This window comes from Ahaetulla prasina, chromosome 2, assembly GCF_028640845.1.
Source record: "Ahaetulla prasina isolate Xishuangbanna chromosome 2, ASM2864084v1, whole genome shotgun sequence".
Lineage (NCBI taxonomy): Eukaryota > Metazoa > Chordata > Lepidosauria > Squamata > Colubridae > Ahaetulla > Ahaetulla prasina.
This window is the reverse complement of record NC_080540.1, coordinates 229783107-229806831: the sequence shown is the minus strand read 5'-3', so window position 1 is coordinate 229806831 and position 23725 is coordinate 229783107. Positions and strand designations below refer to the sequence as shown.

At 35.3% G+C, this 23725-nt stretch overlaps 1 protein-coding gene across 2 annotated transcripts in view; it reads left to right on the top strand.

The window, feature by feature from the left end:
* Positions 1-23725, top strand: part of APBA1 (amyloid beta precursor protein binding family A member 1) — a 94522-nt gene that overhangs the window by 58381 nt on the left and 12416 nt on the right. Inside the window, exons 4-8 of one of the 2 annotated variants that reach the window (XM_058167360.1) lie at positions 5387-5426; positions 16371-16516; positions 19490-19522; positions 20968-21054; positions 22572-22757. In XM_058167360.1, the coding sequence (XP_058023343.1) occupies positions 5387-5426; positions 16371-16516; positions 19490-19522; positions 20968-21054; positions 22572-22757 (492 nt within the window). The remainder of the gene's footprint in view (positions 1-5386; positions 5427-16370; positions 16517-19489; positions 19523-20967; positions 21055-22571; positions 22758-23725) is intronic. The other variant, XM_058167361.1, reaches the window with a different exon arrangement.

Genomic DNA, 23725 nt, shown 5'->3' with positions numbered 1-23725 from the left:
GCTTATATGTTGAATACTGCTGCAAAATATGGACCCTAGAAGCAGAAAAGATTTCTAACTGACCAAAAAGATGAAAATCCAAATATCCCTATAAATCAAACACAATAACTGATCCTTTAAAACAATGATGCTACAATATTAATAATAGATTTATGCATATATACTGTGTACATTTCTCATTATGTTTGTTTCATATTATCAGGACTATTAAATTCCTTTTTGCAAAAGTAATAATTGTAAGTTGTGAATATGGCACCAAAGAGTAATAGAAAGTGTTACATTTTCTAACATATAGGAGACTTGCCTTTCGAAATTCTTCTGTTTGAAAAAAATGACTTTTTTACCCAGTATCAAAAGAATAAATGTAGTAGCTACATCTGAAAATCATTCATACTTCTATAATTACTTATGAAATTCCTCGGGGTTAATATATTAACATTTATTCTGACATTATTAATAAAAATTCCAATATGAATTTTTTCTGTTCTCTGTTGCCGCCAGTCAAGTTTTTCTTCAATACCATAATTCAATATTTTTTCCTTTTCTTTTTTCCCCCTTGATATTTGCTGTGAGAGGGAGAAAAACAGAATAGCTACCCGAAAACTTAAACTGGTTCATGGGTGAGTCTCTTCACCCACTCAATCTGCTGTGTTAAGGCCAGAGTGGGGAACCTTCCTGTTGGTAGTTGCATTTCTTCAAAGTAATCTGCCAGGGGCCACCTTGGCGGGCATCTTTTACCCCGACAATCTCCCCCTTTTCTGTCTTCCTCTTCATTCCCTTTTGTAAAAGAACCTAACACAACCAAGATCAATGGTTCAAGGTAGTGGAGAGAGGAATCATATAATTATTTTTGTATAAAACCAAATATTTAAGGCAAGATTAATCAGAATATTGCACGCAGTGCTCTTTGTTATAAAGATTATAAATTTCAACTTTTCACCATATACATTCTATTTCAGAAGGAATCTAGACTTATAGTAATAGCAATAGCCAGAATGAATCAAACCTTTTATATCAGTTAGATTAAGTTTGTGCACCTGATAGCAAGCTGTTCTCAGAAACTTTATACATCTAATTATGCTGCTTTATTATCACCCCTATTGAATACAGTAGACAATGTACTATAACCTGTTCATTGCAATTGTATAAATTATTTAAAGGGCTTATTAGTACAATAGGATCTAAAATAATTGCTCTTCATTCATTTTAAGTTAAAATAGTGTACTCCAGCAAATGTTTTCTGCCAATTCTGTAGTACAAATTTAAGAATTAACTATTGTTTCATCTTTAAAAGTAAAACTACTTCTAAAAGTTAACATCAATTACCATTGACCATTTTCCAAATTACAACTAAAAACCCATTGAAAAGTAGTTTCAGTTATAAACTGAATTATTCAAGTATATATAAGTATATAACTATATACTTGAATCTCTCTAAAAATTGTTGCTATTTGGCTTTGTCTTGAAGAAATAATTTTGAAATATAGATTGATCTGGGTTTTTTTGAAACTGCTCAGATGCATATGTCTTACTGCTTTCAATCACTAATAAATTCTGCACGTACATATGGCTGAATATTTTATATGTTTCTCAGAATTATGTTTCAGACTGCCTGATTTAGTAATAGCATGAAACCATAATTTATTTGGTGTTTTTTTACCAAAAAGTTCAAACTCATACATTATGATCGATATCAATCATGATTTCTTAATTTGGATGGGTTCACATATTGTGCTAAATCAAGCAAATTCTAAACTATATTATATTTTAGGATGTAGTGTTCATATGTTTAGTAGTCTGAACTGACTAGAGGACAGCTTAAAGCTTTTATCACAATCCTGGATATATAAATCCTTTTTAAATAGTAATTTTATTAAACACTAGACAATCCATGACCCATTGGGTCATAATTCAAAAATAATTTGTTACAAAATTTCACAGTGCCTTCAACAATGACAGAACTTTTAACATACTGGAAAAGTTAATAAAAATTCAGGGATACATTCAGAAACGTATCTGGCTTGAAAATAGCCCATGTTGAACTTTATAGCGCATCAAACATCAGTACAGGAAACATTTTATGGCATTTTGTTTTATGTCATCAACCATTTTATGATAATGTTTATGTCATAAAATATTTTATAAAATTTGTCAACTTTCCATAGAAGCCATGGGTGCTGGATTTTAAATGCATCCTGTAAGTTAGCTCATTCGAAGTACTTTAGTTTAAAAACTGTTATCTATGATGCAGTTTCACCCAGTTAAAGGTTACAGGAACTACAGTTTTAATAGTGTATAGATTACAATTTAAGAGATAAAAACTAGCGCAAAGTAATAAAACACACGAAAGCATAAAACTAAAAATTAGAAAATGCAGAAAAAGAAAGAAGCTATAAAGAAAAATAGAAAAGAAAGAAATATATAAAGAAATAACTTAATCACAGCAAGTCTAAACAATTTTAGCAAAAATTTTAGAAAAAAATTATCATGTAACTTACAACTTCTACACTGCAAAAACATATGGACTACTAATCTTGATCAAGGCAAAGCAATAGATGCAATCTACATAGACTTCTGCAAAGCTTTTGGCTCAGTAGTACACGATAAACTTCTCCTAAAACTAAAATCCTACGGCATTTCAGGACCTTTTCACAATTGGATAACTGCTTTCCTGTCAAACAGACAACAAGTGGTCAAAATTGGCAATGCTCTATCAAATCCTGTCCCTGTCAAAAGTGGCGTTCCTCGAGGTAGCGTTCTTGGACCAACGCTCTTCATACTATACATAAATGATCTCTGTTACCATATCTCAAGTTATTGTGTTCTCTTTGCTGACGATGTCAAACTATTTAACACCACCAACAATAGTACTACCCTTCAAAAAGACCTTGACTTTGTATCCGATTGGTCTAAAACTTGGCAACTCCAAATCTCAGCCAGCAAATGCTCAGTCTTACATATTGGAAAAAAGAACCCAAACACTAAGTACAAGCTTAATGGACATTATCTTACAGATGACCCCCACCCTGTTAAGGACCTTGGAGTTTTCATATCAAATGATCTAAGTGCCAAAGCCCACTGCAACTATATAGCAAAAAAGGCTCTAAGAGTTGTAAACCTAATTCTGCGTAGCTTCTTTTCCAAAAACTCAACACTACTAACCAGAGCATTCAAAACATTTGCCAGACCCATTCTTGAATACAGCTCATCTGTCTGGAACCCATACCGCATCTCTGACATTAATACAATTGAACGAGTCCAAAAATATTTTACAAGAAGAGTTCCCCGCTCCTCTGTAGACAAAAAAATACCTTATTCCACCAGACTTGAAATCCTGGGATTAGAAAATTTAGAACTCTGCCGACTCCAACAAGACCTGTGTTTAACACACAGAATCATCTATTGCAATGTCCTTCCTGTTAAAGACTTCTTCAGCTTCAATAGCAATAATACAAGAGCAAACAATAGATTCAAACTTAATGTCAACCGCTTCAAACTTGATTGCAGAAAATATGACTTCAGTAACAGAGTTGTTAATGCTTGGAATACACTACCTGACTCTGTGGTCTCCTCTCCAACTCCTAAAAGCTTTAACCAAAAACTGTCTACCATTGACCTCACCCCATTCCTAAGAGGACTATAAGGGGCGTGCATAAGTGCACAAAAGTGCCTACTGTTCCTGTCCTATTGTTTCCTTTCAATATATGTTCCTGTATATAATGTTATGACAAAATAAAATAAATAAAATAAAATATCATATTCTCTTAAAATACAGTAAATGGTGTCTTCTACCTATAGCTCGTCTCTTAGCTATAAACAAATCCTTAAAGCCTAATTATTCAATCCTAGTCAACAAAAGTCTATTAAGGATTACCAGAGATAACAAAATATCTATTTTAACCTTGATTTACATTTCCCAGAACAGCTATAGAAATCAAACTAATAAAAATCGATTTTATGTTCTTTCCTTTTACTTTCAACAATCTTGATGTTTAATCCTTTCAAATAATGTCCTAGAACTTAATTTCTTTTCATGCTTTCTTTGTTCCTTCTCTCAAAACGCTTCAAAATTTTAAAAAGTTTGTTATGTAATGTAGGAAAATCCAGTATAGGAAAGTTATCCAGGTCACTCTTTTGGTTTGTTATTTGTATATCTCTTTTATTTATTAAGACACCCATCAGTTTCATTTGTATATCCAGTGTAGCATCTTTTTCCTTATCATAATTGTAGCCTGTCATTTTTAAATCCACTATCAGATCAGTTTCAGTCTTCTCTGGTAAAAATTGTTCATCTTCCATCATATCCTTTAAACAGTCTGTCTATAATGGCAGTCAGTCTTAAAATTAACTTCCGGGTCTATTGTTCATAAATTTCCTTCAATAGGCCTGTGTTAAAGTATTTTGCTCTATTCTTTATTAGTAAGTCAAATTTAAATGTTTTCCATTAATTGTAATCTTTAGTTCCTTCTGGTTCCCTCTAGTGTCCGACTTCCAAAGTTCCATCCTAACGTTTTTTTAAAAAAGAATTTAAAAACAACAGGATTTTCCCACTGGAAGGATTCTTATAATTAATTTCAAAATCTTATTTGAAAGGCATCTAGCTCTTTCATCTGTTTGTAATTTTCCAAAATCCAAGTTCTAATAACCATTTTGTTATTTATTCAGAAAATGATTTTTTTAAAGTCCCTAAATTTATATTAAAACTTCTTTTGCTAAGGATTGAAGGAAACTCACCTGGTGCTGTAAAACATTGATATGAAAGTTCCTAATGGGTGAAAAGCAGTTAATAAGCTGTTTCAAAAGTGATTAGAAATGGAAGTATGTAATCACAGTGTACATAAAGCCATCATCCATAATTTGAACAAAGATGCCTATCCAGAGCTTCACACCCCACTGTAGGTTGCTGTCCCCTCACCCGGAATGACTTGTGTGTGATCTCAAGTCCTCTCCTTGTCCAAAGAGGAATTACAAAACGGTGGTCTATTCAGTGGCTTTTCATTTTGCCATTTTGTTAGCCCTGCTTTTAGCGGAGGCATCTTCCATTAATTATTTTTTCCCTGGAAGTTCTTGATATTGAAATCCTTGAATACTTTGCATTATTTTTCTTAATAACATCTTGTGTGTTAGAAATATTAACATTTATATACCAGTATTTATGTAAATCTTGAAAGTCTTAATGCTTAGGGTGTACATTTCAGAATAACTTATTGATAAAGAACTAATACTTTGAAACATGTTTAAATATTTCTTAATAGGCTGTCTACAGAGATTGGGTAATAACTGTCATTGTGTGATGAATAACTTTGCCAGGTCTGCATGAAAGGCTTTTTAATGCAAACCTCAGCATGCTTAGCTTGGTTTGATATCCTGTTTGTCTTAATTACAGTCAAGGAAGAGCTTGGCTTCTTTCCCAACCTATGTTGAAGGTAAGCTGTCAACCTGTCTTTTGTTTAAATTTAAATTGGTCTATTCGGATGTATAAAGTGGGATGAATTATTAAACTGAAAAGTTTTCAGATTCATTTGAATGTTTTCTGAGATCTCGATTTATGCATAAAGAATAGAAGAACATCTGAGAAAGAAGCGAGCTTTATCACTTGTGATTGCCGAGAAAGAAATGTCATCCCTGAATGATTCATCTGTTTAAAAAATAACAACTTTCAAGATTTGTGGAATTGGCTAAAAGAAATAACACTGGAAAGAAAACAATAAACTTGATTAGAACACTAGCTTCTTCAATTGTTTTGTCTGTCAGATGTTGAATTACAGTTTTAGTCATATAAATTTATTACAAGTTTTAAAAAGAAAAAGAAAAACTAACAAGAACTAATATTTAAAAGAAGAAAAAAGAAGGAAGCAAAAGGCAAAGCCAAAGGTGCAGGGGAAAAAGAAACAAAATATTAAAAAGTAGATTCTGATTTTTTTTTTACAGCAGTTATAGCTATAGATGTAAATTAATCTCTTATTCTGGATTACAGCATTATTTAAATCACATTTTTCTATAATCATTTTTTTTCTATTCATCATACTATTCACACAAAAAGTCTGTAAGAAGTCTCCAGTCAGCATTAAACTTAGTCTCTTTTCTCTGATCAAAGCAATTAATTTGACCATCCATTCCTTCATTGTGGGTAATATCAAATCTTTCCCTTTGTATAAATGTATGTATAAAAGTAAAGTTCCTTGACTTCTTCCCAACAGTTTATTTATCTGTTCCAAAAGAAACACCAATTGTATTCAATTGTATATTAATTTTTAAAATCTTCTGAATTAATATATGTCCAATGTCCAAATAGATATGTTATTATATAATGTTATTGAGTTAAAATTTCCAGCAGTTTTGCACAACTATAACCTATGCTAAAATATCCATCATAAATTCAAAGTACTTTTTGTATATTCTAGAGAATTTTTCAATTGAAATATACCAGTAATATATCATTTTATTAAAAATCCCCTTTAAAGATTATAACATAATGTATATTTTAATCCTTTTGAGTGCATATTCTCCCACTGTTCCATTTATACATTATAATCAAATTTTAGCCTATTTTATATCTTCCTTCACTTGTTTTTTAGCAGAAATTTATACATTTTAATAACATGGTTATCCTTTGTACACAGTTCTATTCCAAACTCAAGTCTTAACAATACTTAAAACCAAACCTAAATCTTTCTAATAATTGTACATGAGAAAACTATTGACAAGTGTAGCCTTCTGTTTCCATTTTTTTTTATTTTGGATTCTTCTTGACAAGAATTGCAATATCTCGCCATTTGATATTTTTTTTTTATTTTTTATTTTGGATTCTTCTTGACAAGAATTGCAATATCTCGCCATTTGATATATTTTTTATTTATTTATTTATTTATTTATTTATTTATTTATTTATTTATTTATTTATTTATTTATTATTTAGATTTTTATACCGCCCTTCTCCCGAAGGACTCAGGGCGGTGTACAGCCAGATTAAAACAGAACAATATACAAATTAAAACCATAGTTAAAATAACGTATTCTATAAATGGCCGAAAATTAAAACCATCAAATTTGATCCGTAAATAAAATACACCAGTTAAAATTATTAAAATTTAAAAATTTAAAAATTTAGGATATTAAAAATTAAGCCAGTCCCGCTTGAACAAACAAGTACGTTTTCAATTCACGGCAAAAGGTCCGAAGGTCAGGTAATTGACGCAAACCAGGGGGAAGTTCGTTCCAGAGGGTAGGTGCTCCAACAGAGAAGGCCCTTCTCCTGGGGGCCGCCAACCGACATTGCTTGGCGGACGGCACCCTGAGAAGACCCTCTCTGTGTGAGCGTACGGGTCGGTGGGAGGCATAGGGTAACAGCAGGCGGTCCCGTAAGTACCCGGGCCCTAAGCCATGGAGCGCTTTAAAGGTGGTAACCAACACCTTGAAGCGCACCCGAAAGACCACAGGTAGCCAGTGCAGACTGCGCAGGAGCGGTGTTACCCGGGAGCAACGTGTGGCTCCCTCAATCACCCGTGCAGCGGCATTCTGGACTAACTGAAGCCTCCGAGTGCACTTCAGGGGTAGCCCCATGTAGAGAGCATTGCAATAATCCAGACGAGAAGTGACAAGAGCGTGAGTGACCGTGCATAAGGCATCCCGGTCAAGGAAGGGGCGCAACTGGCGAACCAGGCGGACCTGGTAAAAAGCTCTCCTGGAGACGGCCGCCAAATGGTCTTCAAACGACAGCCGTCCATCCAGGAGAACACCCAAGTTGCGCACCCATTCCCTTGGGGCCAATGACTCACCCCCAACAGTCAGCTGTGGTTGCAGCTGACTGTACCGGGGTGCCGGCATCCACAGCCACTCCGTCTTGGAGGGATTAAGCTTGAGCCTGTTTCTCCCCATCCAGACCCGTACGGCTTCCAGGCACCGGGACAGCACTTCGACAGCTTCGTTGGGGTGGCCCGAGGTGGAAAAGTACAGCTGCGTGTCGTCAGCGTACAGTTGGTATCTCACCCCGAAGCCACTGATGACCTTGCCCAGCGGCTTCATATAGATGTTGAACAGGAGAGGCGAGAGAATCGACCCCTGTGGCACCCCATAAGTGAGGCGCCTCACGATCGATCTCTGCCCCCCTGTCAACACCGTCTGCGACCGGTCAGAGAGATAGGAGGAGAACCACCGATAAACGGTGCCTCCCACTCCCAAACTCTCCAACCGGTGCAGCAGGATACCATGGTCAATGGTATCAAAAGCAGGATACCATGGTCAATGGTATCAAAGAACAACCCCTATCCCTGGCCCTCCAGAGGTCATCCACCAACGCGACCAAAGCTGTCTCTGTACTATATCTGGACTGGAAGCCGGACTGGAACGGGTCTAGATAGACAGCTTCATCCAGGTACTGGGGAAGCTGCCATGCCACCACACTCTCTACAACCTTTGCAACAAAGCGAAGATTGGAGACTGGATGATAATTTCCCAAAATAGCTGGGTCCAGGGAAGGCTTCTTGAGGAGGGGTCTCACCACCGCCTCTTTCAAGGCGGCGGGGAAAACCCCTTCCAACAAGGAAGCATTTATAATTCCCCGGAGCCAGCCTCGTGTCACCTCCTGTGTGGCCAGCACCAACCACGAGGGACACGGGTCCAGTAAACATGTAGTGGCATGCAACCTCCCCAGTAACCTGTCCACGTCCTCAAGAGCCACAGAATCAAACTCATATGTGTTTGTTAGATCTTCTGTATCAATAATTTGTGTTTTCAACAAAGTATAAATCTACTTTACTTATTTTATAAAATACTCTCAAATTCAGATAATCCCAAATTTTAAATAATAAAATTAAGTTCAAATTGTCAAAAGCTTTTTCTGCGTGAAAAAAACAACGCAGCTTGTTTCTCATTATGCTGTTCCAAATATTCCACAACAATGTCTAATGACATTAACTTTTAACGATCTTTTAGATAAAAACCCATATTGAGCTTCATGAATAAAATAAATATTTACAGTCTATCAGCTATGTTCATTGTGAACAATTTATAATCATTCAATAATGATATTAATCTATAATTGCTTGTTGAAGTCAAATCTTGTCCCACTTTAGGTATAGTGCTATATTACTATGAGTCTCCAGCATTTTTCCCTTGTAAAATAGAATTCATTGAAAAGCTTGCTCTGTTTAAATTCCATGTTAAACCTTTGTAATCCATAACTAAGACAAAAATTTAGAAAAGTGAATACATGTAGCTCTAATTCAAAATTATCTCTTCCAGATTCCTTTTACATCTGTTGTGATTTTTCTATTGTCTCCTCTACAACCTCCCAGTTCTTCTTTAAAGTTTTCTAAAAATTACCTTGTCTTTTGACTAGAATTCAGTCAAAATGTTTCCCATCTAAAAGTAAAAAAATTCACACTTAATTTATCCCAGGGAAATGGAATCTTTTTTTCCATTAATCTTTCAGTCAAGCAGGAGTATTCTTTCTTCTACATAGAAGTTGATAGGGATTTCTTTTAGGACAATTATATCTGCATTATCAATCTTCAGTCTTTAATCGTGTATTAAAATGTTGCAGGACTTGATCCCTTGTCTTCTTTCTCGCAAAATGGCCCAAAATGGACCAAAATATCCCTTGGAACATTTCTTATTCTTGCAAATCAGGAATTTATTCTACAAACTATTTATCTCTACCTCTGTGTCCTCATCTATTTTTTTTTCCAAAGCTGTGAATTTGGAATCACTTACTCAGGCAGTTTTTTACCAAATTGATCAAACACTTTTGAATAAATCTAATCTAATTGCTTTCTCTGAAGGCTGTTTGCAAAACTCTTTTTAGTCATGCAGTCTTTTGAGTCATCACTGTTATAATCCAAGAGCGAAAGTTCAAACAAAGTAAAAAGGAAAAACAAACTTCCCCTTCAGTCCCTTTTATGCTATAATTTCAAGTCCACATCACATCTATATTTGCATGGTTACTCTCAGGGTTCCAATTAATGGACCCATAGCAAGCAAAACTCCGAGGCAGGTAGATTCCTCAAAGAATAGCTTTATTGGATATATCGTATTAGCACAGGTCTGGTGAAAACTGATTATGAAGTTTCCCGCGGTTTTCACCTAATTAAAAGTAAAAGTTTGTCAATTTCTCAAAACAGTCAATCACATGGTCCAATCACACCGCTGTCTGGTTGCCTGGTGACATCACTCCTCCTTCCTCTGACCAGATTTGAGAATGTTCTTGGTTCCCAAGAGAAAGTATTTTGTTTTGGCTACAAAATCCCAGCTATCTCAAATCCCCCCTCCCTATCCCTCAGCTCCAGTGTGCCAAGTTAGTCAAGAATAAGTCTTGCCCCTCCTTCTTCCCCCTGGAGTCCCCTTAGGTTTTTGGGGGTACTCGTCATGAAACTGACGAACCTATATTATTATTATTATTATTTATTTGATTTTTATACCGCCCTTCTCCCGAAGGACTCAGGGCGGTGTACAGGCAAAAATAAAACAGATAATACAATATACAATTTAAAAAGCAGATTAAAAAACTTATTTTAAAATTAGCCTGATAGGTTAAAATATACAAGACTAAAAAAAACCCATTTAAAATTAATTAATAAAAATTTAAAATTTAAAATTAATAAAATTCAATTCAAGCCAGCCCCGCGCGAATGAAAAGATGTGTCTTCAGTTCGCGACGGAAAGTCCGAAGGTCAGGTATTTGGCGTAAACCCGGGGGAAGCTCGTTCCAGAGTGTGGAGCCCCACAGAAGGCCCTTCCCCTGGGGGCCGCCAGCCAACATTGTTTGGCGGACGGCACCCTGAGAAGTCCCTCTCTGTGAGAGCGTACGGGTCGGTGGGAGGCATGTGGTAACAGCAGGCGGTCCCATAAGCCCTAAGCCATATGCCTTCACATCCCAGTTCTTGACCCAAGTGGGTTCAGAGAGGGGGTACCCCTTCTACTCTACAAGGTACTGCAACCTGCCCCTATGCAATTTTGAATCCAGAATCTTCTTTATCTCATACTGCATCTGCCCCTGCACCACTATTGGTTTTGGGGCTGCCTGATCTACCAGTCTGATCAGGGAGCCTACCACCAGCTTTAACAAACTGCTGTGAAAGACCGGATGCACTTTCCCTAGCAGGTGAGGGAGACTAAGCTGACAGGATTGATTACGTAACAGGGTTGATTATGTTCACTATAGGGAAAGGCCCTATAAACTTTGGTCCTAGGTTTTTGCACAGGAGTTTTAATCTTGGGTATTTTGTTGAGAGGTAGACCTTGCTCCCAACCTGGAATGGCTGTTGGGAGCTGTGGCGTTTGTCAGCTTGTGCATTATGGTTTTTGCCGCTTCCTGCAAAGCCACTATCTCAAACCCCCACTCCCTATCCCTCAGTTCCAATGTAGCAGCACTGAAGCTTCCAAGATGGCTTCGGTCAAGTCAGCTTCATGGTTGACAGTTACAATCAGGAACCCAATCATGTTACTTTGATCTTTTGTTTTATAAATTCCACCAATAGTCCACATTCTTCAGTAGCAAGCAAAAACCATTCCCAAGGTAGAGCAGAGTCAATTGCCTTATTAAATTATAGTGTCTCTAGTACAGGTTTGTAAAACAACCTTTAAAAATAGCAATCCACCATCTGTTTTAAGCTTCCTGAGATCACCTCTTGTTAAGCTTTTTGCCAAATGTTCTTTCTACTTTAAATCTTCAAATTTTCTTTTAATTTTGTTATCCTGAAAGAAAGACAACTCAGCAAGAGGATTAATTATCTGCTCTAAAAGAAAATCTCATTCTGTAGAATAATTCTAAATGTGGCTAAGAAATTAGGGTCAACTGGCTTATTGTTAGTCAAAGCTACATGGCAACTCTGAATTTGGATGAAATCCTGCACCTCTCAGCTGCTCAACTAGTGAGTGAATCACAAAATTTTTGTTTCTGCAGTTTACTTACAGGGAGTGGTTGCCCGGAGAGCTAGTGGGTAATTTATGATCTCTCCTTTGTCCTGAGAGATTTTGGTATCCAACATTGGCTTTCTGGGCACCAATCTCCACTATGATGCTATTTTTGTTTTATCAAAAATGGGGAGATCGCTATTAATCCTTACCGGAAACTCTGAATGAGGGTTTTACTCAACAAAATCCAAAGAAAGAAGAATTTCAAGGGATATAGGTCACCATTTGGGAACTGGTGTTTATAATTTCATTTCCATTCTCTTTACTCTCCTTCATGATGATGATGGTGACTTACTTTGAAGTTTCTAGTTTTATTGACACAATGTATTAATATTTTTATATAAATTAGTGTTTTGTTTATTGATTTAAACATAATATAGTTATTGTAAAGTTATTGTTTTACTGGTTGTTTTTCTAAAACCTTTTTTCATACTGGGGAAGAGATTCTAGGCCAGGCCACATTTTTCTTGCACTTCTCCGAGTCTTCTAATTTGTTTCCCCAGAAGTTCCTCCTAGGGTCAACAGAGCATTTATCCTGATGCAGGCAGGGCTACGTTAAGGGAACCTATCTGGGGATGAATTGGTGGTAAAACTAGCAACTATTCCTTCACCAATTTCCTCTTACCTGCTAATTGACAGAGAAAAAGGAAGCACACATTCACTTTACCTCTGTTTTGGCATATTACCTTATTGTATTTAGTATCTAGATACTAGATCATTATCTTGAACATGATTTTCCTAGCCAGATTTAAGGGGAAAAAAACTCCACCATCATCTCTTTTGCATATCTGTACAATCAAGAGCCTGTGGTGTTAATAGTAAATGGCTAGTGAGAAATCATTGCGTTGACTTTAAATTGACATGCTAGCCAGTGTTTTTGTCAAACTACAGTAAAGGATTTGTACCTACAGTAGTCATTTTACATTAACTCATACAATCATTTCAATATAAAAGGCATATAGATAGATTTTAGATCTATCATGTTAAAATCATGTTTATCTTTAATTCAAGTCATATCTGAAAATGCTACTTTTTAAAAAAAAAAATGGTTATATGATACTTGCACTTTTAAGTCAACTACTAGGCCACATATACCTGCAGTATATATCACTAATTCTGCATGGCTAATTTTCCTCTATAATAGATCAGAAGTAAAGTGAATCTAAGCACACCTTAAAGTGAGGTTATTTTTGTGCATGCTGATGTTTAGCATTGAAAGCAACAGTAAGGAGTAATAATTTTGCATGCCTCTGACTGTATACTAAATTATGTTCATTATGTATGGATGTTGGTTTTTTAAAAAAGAAGATAAAAAAATTAAAGAAACCCAGACCTGAAAATTAAATAAATAGCACCTGAAATAGCTAGTGGCTTACATATTTATTGCTTATTTTTTCTTTGGAAGTGCTTATTTTTCTTTTGATTTATGCATTCATAGACCTTATTGGGTGGATTGATTATGTTTTATTTTACTCCTTATGCCCTAATAACCCTCCTTCTGTGTATGTCTATTCAGGATTAAGTAACAAAATATGTATTATGACATTGCAACACAAATTTTACCCCTTTTGTGCAAAGCTCTGGATTCAGCAGATGACTTTACTTTTCCTATTTTTTCAACATCATAAACCCCAGAGATAACTGTATCTGTGGGACAATGACACAGGATAAGTAAGGGTGCATCTTACAGTCCTACTTTGAAACATTTGCTATCGCAGCACACTACTTCTTGTTCTGAACAGTCTTCAGAATATTCTAGATCTGTAAATAAAATCTAATTAAGTTGTATTGCAATCAACAGCCTATGATGCCTTATAGGTCAACAATAAATTAGGCTATTTACAATCCTGTGTATTCTTGGAGAATGAATTACATCCAGCATATTAAGATATGCTTCTCCAAATACTTGCATTACAGTTTTTTCCAGTTATTGGCACCTACATTTTAATTATACAGGCACAAGCTTCAAATGGCCTTTTGGAATTTTGCTAACATTTATACTTGATTCTGACAGTTGTAATTTTGGTTGAATATTAATTTTATATTACATTTACATATTTAATTTTGGTCCATGTGATTTTTGTTTGAACCAAAAAGGTTCAATTCCATGGTCTAATTACTATATGCTTGGCATTTTAATTTGCTAGAGTAAATTTGCTTTAATCATCTAAAAAACTTAATATAATTAGAATGACGATTCACATTTCTTAATGATGCTAGCGACAACTAATTAAAAATATGAAGATATTTATAGATGTTTTAATTTAAATCTATCTTTGTATGACTTTTACCCCAACATTTTTCTATCCTAAACTTTATTAGCAATCAACCTTTTGATAAAGTTGTGAAAGTACCATAGTTGAATTGAACAATTTGAATTGCTCAACTTCATTTGACGTACAGTATGTTCTTAGAAAGATAGCACTGATGCATGTGGGAGAGTTATATGAATTGCTAGAGTCTGTTTTCCCTGTCACAAATTCTACTGCTGAAGAAGCAAATAATTTTTTCAACAGAATAGCAAGAGCACTTAGACTTATATTAGTATACTGCTTCATGCTTTACAGCACTCTAAGCGGTTTATAGAGCCAACATATTACCCTGAATAATCTGAGTCCTCATTTTATCAACCTTGGAAGAATGGAAGGCTGAGTCAACCTTGAGCCAATCACAATTGAATTCCTGACACTGAGCAGTGAGTTTGATTGCAATACTACATTGTAATCACTGCACCCCCACGGCCTCAGAAAATGAAGAGACAATCAATACAGAATTCCAATACTTCATGGTATTCTTTTATGCCTATGTAGATGTTCTTTGCAACCCAGTTGTATCTGAGCATATTACCTTTTCATCTGTGAATTTTCTTTCCACTGAGGACAATAGAAACATCAAATTACTTCTCATATCAAGCTACACACTATATCAATCAGAGGGCTGCTTTATTACTGTCTTTTCTTATATCAGTAGGACTGAAGGGGAAATGCATTATATTTTCTTGTATTAGCAAGCCTGTTAATTCACTTATTGATAAAATAAATTACCTATCAATGATTGTCATTGAGACTGAAACATGTTTTAGAAAGTAATGCTTTATAAATGTATGAGTTCCCTACAACAGTCAAGGTAAGCTTTTTTCCCTAGCATTGCATCTAAGTATATGTGTAAATTTCATGGTTTAGAAGCAGAAGTGAATCATTGGGAAAGCCAGTTTGATGTAGTGATTAAGGTACTGAGCTTGAAACCAGGCAAGATGAATAGTAGTTCTTGCCTTGTCACAAAGTCAGCTAGGTAATCTTGGGGCAATCACTCTGTGTCAGCCCTAGATAGGAAGCAATGGCAAATCACTTCTGATTTGTCCAGGCAATCACCATGCGCGCGCGCGCACACACACACACACACACACACACACACACACACACACACTGAATTGTTAGGATTTTGAAAATCCAAAACCTTGTCCTTTTTGTATCCAAGAAAGTTTGAAAAACTGGGCAGTCTGTAGAGAGAATACATTACTGAAAGCTAGGAGGAGCTTTTCAGAAGTCTTCATAATGTCTAATGGTCCAGCTAATCCCGTTGTATAAACATTTCTAACTAACACAAGAAAAACTAGAGTTTTCATCTTCCCCTTTGCCCCTTTCAAGTTATTGCACACATTTCAAAAGATGCATTTGCATTACTATGTCAGATACATAATTAAGACAGATGTTTATGTCAGAGCCACTTCACGGTGACACATTCTTATTTATTTATTTATTCATTCATACATTCCCCTCTCACAATCTCACGGAAGTGATTCTGGGTGACATACAAAGTTAAAACAGCAAGACTCTCACAATCCAAACTACAATGTCTGAAGTTAAAACAATAATCTAAATTCATAGGAAACAATTTTAATCAACAGAGCTCATCTCTGCTCCATCGATACCTACTTCTAGCTGCCCATCTAGCTGCATGGGTTGTTGCTATTGTTTAAAATGAATATTGACCATGTCATGAAGCTAATATACGGCCTTGCATTTAGTTTCCTTTTTGCCCACAACTTTGGTTATGTCAGTTGGTATTGCTTTCCTTTCAAGCTAATGATGGATAATCAAGGCTAAAGAATAATGGGCATTGCTAGGGCAGAGGGATGAGTGCGCTCTGTGCCTTTCTGAGATGGGGAGAGAGAGAAAAAACCTATTCAAGTTGTTTTGCTTGAGGGGCACTTTTCTCACAAGAGAACAAACAAATGTCAAGATAAATTAGATGATCAAATGTTTTCTCTGTAATAGAGAAGAAGATAGTCCTTCTGTTCATTTCTGATTATATCAAATCTTTTTGGGAATGATGAATTTCAGCCACACCAGAATTCCATTTGTAGACTACATATTCTAGTTCTGATAATAATATATTCTATTATTTCCCTGTTAATATATAATTTTGCCCAGTAATTCAATTTTTATATACTGTAGTTCCAGGGCCTTGTGATCCTGAAGATTTAATTGATGGAATCATATTTGCTGCCAATTATCTTGGCTCTACTCAACTCCTTTCGGACAAAACTCCATCCAAGAATGTGAGAATGATGCAGGCTCAGGAAGCAGTGAGCCGAATTAAGGTGAAAATCAGTCACTGTCTTGATATCTGAGTTGCAACTGTGAATAATCCATACTTTATCTCTGTAATGAAACATACTCCAGAAATGGTACTATTATTGAATTGACATGTTTGTTAGTTTTATGCACAGTCTGCTTTCATAATTTGTAGATTAATATTTTGTTATAATTGAGTCCAGTAGGCAGCTAATACATTCAAATAAGTTTATCTTCCGTTTATCCAGAAGCAAAGAATGCTAATCTGAAAGGGGAATATTGTTTCTATAGTTGTCGGCTTGCTAACAGCAGCTGGGCCGTGAAAGTCAAAATTGCCAAAAATGATTGACAAGTTCTCAGAATCAATAGGATTACAATAACCCAAGACAACACTGATGTGGCAGTTAAAAGAGAACTGAGGCATTTGATAAAGAACAACTTGTTTCCCATATAACTTGTGGGAGTAAAATGGGACCTGCCAAATCTCAAATTTCAGAATATTCCAACCTAAATTATTATACGCATTCATATATGTGAATCAGAGTCCACAGAGAACCAGATATTACAAGGGAAAGAAGAGATACAATGCAGACGATGTTTCATAAAATTGGATTAATTTACATTCAGTAGGACTTTTTACATAATACATCTGGATCTTTAGGTAACTATTTAGATTATGGCACTAAGCATCTTAATATAGTAATTAAAATATTATATAACAAATGTACAGTAGCAAATCAGCAGAGTACTTTCTCTCTTACTGCAGAATTAAAAGTCGTATAAATATATGCAAATAATGGCACTGTTTGGTTTCTATAAAGGTGATTTAACCTTGATGTGAAATTTGAGCTCTTCAGGTCATTCATTAGTAACTATAAAATGCAAAATGAATTAATAAGAACATGCAAAATTCCATTCCATTTTATCTTATATTGAGTTCTGCTTTGCCAGTGATATATTCAAAGCTCATTAGGCAATATATCATTGCCAGTGATATATTCAAAGCTCAAAGAAATAGTGGTTTAACTCTAGTGAGTTTAAAGTTTTTTGAATCTTAAAAGTATACAAGTACTTTTGGAGATTAACCTGTCTTTTTTTAAATACTAATGTTAGAAATGTTATAGATACTGCTCAATCAGCAAGACTTCCTTAAACCTCATTGATTTTGTTAAGCTTAAAACAAATGGCTGGTTAAAAATGCTTAACTTTGGCTGGAGTTTGGGCAATACAACAAATACTGAAATATGTTACAATTTACAAACACTACATATTTATAAATTGAATTGTTTCACATTATCAAAAGTGGCATGAAATTAAAATTTCATTAAAAGTACCTCAAATAGTTACTAACACAGAAATAAGTCATACCTTATTTTGTATAATTTTGTATGAAAAATGTCTGTCACATGATTCTGTTAGGCTTGTATGCTTTCTACAGTTTGAAAAAAAGATGAAATATTGCTAAATATTTGAGGTTCTTCTGAAATAAAAATCAGCTTTGTTCATATTGTTTTGCTGTAAATTCTTCATCAACCACCATACAACAGATGAGCCATTATGAATAATACATTGGTTTGAAACTAGAGCTAGGTTGCAAAATGATTTGTTTCTTAATGTTTGGTGCATTATCAATCTTTTAAATTATAAAAAAGATAATCTAATCTAATATTCTCATTCTCTTGGAATTAAGAAAGCAACTCCATTAACAAATATATTTTCATGTGGTCTGTTCCAGCTTAATGAGCATTTTCTTGTTAATGTGGAAAGAGGGAGCATAAACTCCTATGTACAATGGAAGCAGATGGGGGTGGCAGTGTATCATAAATTAAAACACTTCCTGTTGCATCTATTTCTTAGTGTGTCTTCCTCAGCAAACTCCATACAGTCTAGTCAGCTTAGGATATGCATTGTTTTTACATGAAACAGCCTTAGTTAGTTAAACTCCTTTCACTAGTTAAATAAATCTTCTGGTAATCTGTTGCTCAGAAATCAGGATCTGGAATTTCACTGCATAATGAGCAACAACGTTGGATGATATTTTTGGCTTGCATTCATAGAAACGCATTTGTCACCTCTAACAGCATTTGCAAGGATGTATGTAGTGATAAAATATTGGACAAGGAGCAAGGAGACCCAGATTCTAACAGCAGGAGCTTTATGTCAGTCATTCTCTCTCAGCCAATCCTCGAGATTGTTCATTGTGGGGAGAAAAGAGGAGGAAGGAGCTCTCTGTGGGCTTCTTTGAACTTGCAAGGCTGTATATAAATCAAATAAACAGGACTAAATAGATTATTTTATTAAAACTCAGGAAATAATTCAATGTCTAGGATTTTATCAAAATTAAACATTATTTTGTTTTTTAATATGTAATTTGCTATTCAAAATAATTGTTTGATCTCACATTGTGACATGAAGACATATATCTAAAGCAAACCAAAAGTGTTTTATTTGTTATTGTTTGGTTTGGAATTGATTTGCACCAATGTCCTCATTTTGAAAATAATCTCATGGATGAGATTTATTGAATTTTGCTTTATAAGGAGGCCACAGTCCCTAAGAAGTAAGTTTAAACTAATAAGATTCTTCTTGCAGTGAGAAAGGGATCAACTTAACAAACCATCCAACAGAGTTTATTTCAGGTATCCTCTGGGGAAATAATATCCACTAATTGTTGTTAGTTTTATTTCATAGTGTTGATGTTGAAGGTGAAGTCTACACATTTTAAAGTTCCAAAGTTGAAAAACAATGATATTGATGTATTGTACTGCAAATACCATAGTTCCTAGTCAACATCAAGAGCCATGCTGGTTGAAATAAATAAAAGTTGTAATGTTATATATCTGGCAGACTGTAGGTTGGAAAGGCTGTTCTAATGTACTGTATATACAGTTTAATTAGGTGACATCAACAGGTGAACTGCTATAGATCCCTGGTTGACAGAATCTCTACAAGATGTTAGCTAACTATTCTCCTTTCTTTGTTTATTTCATGCTAAGCAGATGGCCCAGAAATTAGCCAAAAGCAGAAAGAAGGTGCAGTACAATTTCATCAGCTTGATGTGTTGTCTAGATTTTGTTATTTCATTTTACTTTTTCTTCATCTCTCTTTGTCACATTTTTTAAAAAAACAAACTGTATCCAGCAAATGTTCTTCATTAAATGTTCAAACCACCATTTAAATTGACACATGTCAGTTAAAGTGCTCAATTTGTTCATCCATTGCTTGTTACTAGCCATTTAATGACCATAATAAGATAATTATTAATGAAATGACAACATGCTATTGCTAAGACCACATCCCAAATATAGAGCTGCTGAACATTTGTTTAAATTTATCAATTAAATCTTTCTTTCAAAAAAAGACAAGTTATATTTTATTTTATTTTATATTTAAATTTTATTTCACTTAATTAATGAATGTAATGAAATTGCTGGATGCAGCCAAATGGCTTACTTTTCTTATATAAAATTTAAATTCTATAATTATGTGGAGTATATAAAAATACATTATAAAAAGCATATTGATGCAAACACAGTTCAGTGGGCAGCAAAATACAATAACATGATATTCTAGAGCATTGTATAGGGCCAATGTTTTCAGCATTTGCAATTATTTTTTTAACAAATAGACATGTTATGCCAATTGAGGTTTTAATGAACTTATTTATTGCTCCTTCAGGTATAACAAATAATATCAATATTATTTGGTGATTGGCATGTGATTTTTTTTTTTAACCACAGTAATTGGTGGGGCTGGAACCACAAAAAATAATGTGATATTTACCATGCATTGTACATATGTTACAAATAGCTCATTTTAGCATAACTTGCTGTAGCAAGTTCTACATTAGAAATATATTAATTTTTTCACCAATCCTAAGAATCAATTTTATTGTAGTGGGAGTTGAAAGTGGGATTATTTTACTATTTTTGCAGTTCTTATGACTAACCGTTCATAAACTGATCACGCTTCGACCTAAAACAAAATGTCATGAATATGAATACACATGAAAAACTGTTTTTATAACCGTGCTTTTACTTTGGCGAAAGAGGGGAATGAATACTGAGTATATGTAGGGCATTGGCTCGTTTTTCTTCCCTCTTCCTTTTGGGTAGCCAAAACAACATAATGCCACCTCTTCATTTCTACCTAACTGTGCCTTGAGCTCATTAGCCATAATTAATGAAAGAGTGGCTGTTGAACTGATTTAAAAGAGCCCAGGGACAGCCCCTATGCCAGAAAGAGGACAGAGGAAAATGTGTTTTCATGTCAGGAGAAAATATCACACAGATCAGAGTTGGGAGGAAATTAACCATTTTGTCCATCACTCATATTTCATACTATTTCTGCTTATCATTAACTTCACAGTCAAATAATATCATTTGTAAGATTTATTTTATTTATATCTAATCCAATATTTTAAAAATTATGGCTTCTAAAGTACATGTTTCTTAACTAAAAATGGCTTCAACTGCAGGTTCCGGAAGGCGAATCTCAACCCATGACTGAAGTGGATCTTTTCATTTCAACACAGAGAATAAAAGTGCTAAATGCAGACACTCAGGTACAGCAAACTCTGTATAAACTACTTTACAAGGATTGGAAATACGCCAGGGAGCCATTTCTTCTTTATTTCCATTTATTTCTTGCTTTACTATGAAAAAAACACAAGTTTAGAATTTTTGTAAGTGGATGAAATAATTAACTGCTTTCCAAATTTGTTTACATTAAAAATATCATTTCTTATTTTAAACATAACTTTTGCATTGAATGCTTATTGGAGTGATCAAGAATAGCAGCAAGCAACAGTTTTGAGGGAAAAAATGCAGTCCTAGATTTTAAAATATTCAAACTTACATATTAGTATCAGTCATAATTCACGTATAGTGACTAAGTTATTCCTCTTTAAAATAAGATACAGGTAGTACCCCACTTATGATCATAATTGGGCCCAGAATCTCAGTCATTCAGCAAAGTGGTCCTTAAGCAAGGTGCCATGTTACCACTTTGCTGACTAGAATAGACTAGACTAGAATAGAATAGAATAGAATTTTTTATTGACCAAGTGTGATTGGGCACACAAGGAATTTGTCTTGGCGCATAGGCTCTCAGTGTACATAAAAGTATTAATTAATTATTGCAATCCTTGCTCTCTTTGGTTGGTTGTTAAGCAACCATGTGAGTCATTAAATGGACTTCCCAATTGGGAGGGCAGGAAGCCTAAATCCTCTCCCCTGCCCCATCAGGAAGAACAGTCAAGAGAATGATGACATTTGCTAGCATTTTCATCAGATGGAGAGATGAGGGTTTCCCCCCACTCTGGAGGAGAGATCCCTTGGGACGCTGGAGGAATGGACTTTTAACCTAGTGAAAGCACTAGCAAATATCTTCCTTCTGAAAAGCTCAGAACATTGGCATTCACTAGCTGGAGAGGAAAATGCCTTCCAGAACAATAGCATTTTCTAGAATTTTTGCCAAATTTATGGTCTGTTCCTCTAACATGGAGAAGGATTTCTCCTCCCTGCACAAAGCAGAGGGGAAATACCTTAGCAAGCAGGGGAAACAGACCCCAAATCCAATGTCCCTTTCCTGCCTGTTGACTTTCCGGGGAAGCCAGCTGAGAAGATTGCAAATAGTAATCTTGTGCTTCCCAGGCACTTGGCAATTGGTCATAAATGTCAACAGGTTGCCAAGTGCCTAAAATATGGTCACATGAAGGGGGCAGCACAACTTTTATGATGGCTGGAAGTGCTTTATGGGCCATAAAGCATCCATTCTGAGGCCACCGTCACTGCAAATAATCATCAGACAACTGGTTATAAGTCAAGGATTACCTGTACAGGTCACGATCCCGATAAGTACTTTACAAAAGACTCTTGTGATCTGGCAGGTGGCAACTCTTATTCTTCCTGGATTTGTATAGGTAATGAAGATTTCCTTTAACTTGGAAAACACGTTTATATGGAACGCTTGTGTGTCCAATCACAAGTTGGCCAATAAAAAGTTCTGTTCTATTCTATTCTTAAATGGTTGTGTTAGTGATAAAGAACACTAATGCAAGGGTCTTTTTTTTTTTTTTAGGAAACGATGATGGATCATCCTTTGAGGACAATTTCCTACATTGCAGATATTGGAAATATAGTTGTACTGATGGCTCGAAGGCGAATGCCAAGATCAAATTCTCAAGATAATGTGGAGGCATCTCATCCTTCTCAGGATGGGAAGAGGCAGTACAAAATGATCTGCCATGTTTTTGAATCTGAAGATGTAAGGAACTTTGTCATTTCTGTGTTTGAAATTAATATAGAATCCTCCTCTTTCATTAGGCTGTTTGTTGCAATCAGTAGTAGTAGTAGGGCATGAAAGTGCGCATGTGCTGATTCTGATAGAAAGGAGCCTTATCAGTAAGAGAAAGGTTGCCAGTTGTCTAGTCTGCTAGTTATTGTTTCTCCCAGACCATGTCCTGGACCATGGAAATCACAGAGACATGAGTAAGACCTCTTTTCTAAAATGGTTTCCAAATAGAATTCTAATGGCAAGCAGGTGGAACAAACAAGAAGGAACTGCTAAGGAACTGAGGAACACAATGGTGAGGTAAATGAGAGTTGGCCCCTTATATGTGGGTGGTGATATCTGAGTTAGTTTCTTTGACAAGGCAGGGTTCTTTCTGGCCAATAGTCTTACTGAGCGCATCTGTGGAGACTTGCAGTGGAGGGGAGATGTTAGCTCCACCTGTTTGTCTTGTGTGGCCAGGGTTAGCTGTCTCACTTAGTTGTTATGTGACTCTTTCAGCTGAATCCCCTCAGGCTGATGATCCTCTCCATCTTCTGCATCTAAGCTGGGCCTGACAATCATGACAACCAGACTTTACAACCAACTAAGATTAGTCCTACAATAGACAATATTTGGCGATGAGAAACATGTACAGCAAGAACAAAAAAAAAATGGGAATATGTTTTCTTAATTCTGGGTGCTACCCTGAGACTTGCTGAGAGAAGAAGAATGATTTGAACAATGCCAGGAGAAAATGATGCAAAACGTACATTATCATGTTTTTCTTTAATCCACTAAGCCATGAATGGTGGCTGCAAGATTACTATGGCCTGGCCATGAATAGACCAAACCAAGAACTTAAATAGAAAGGAAAAACTACTCTGTAAATGACAGTTTTGTTATCTATTTTAGGGGTGAACCTCTTGCTTTAAAGCTTCATCGTATTAAAGGGAAAATCTCAG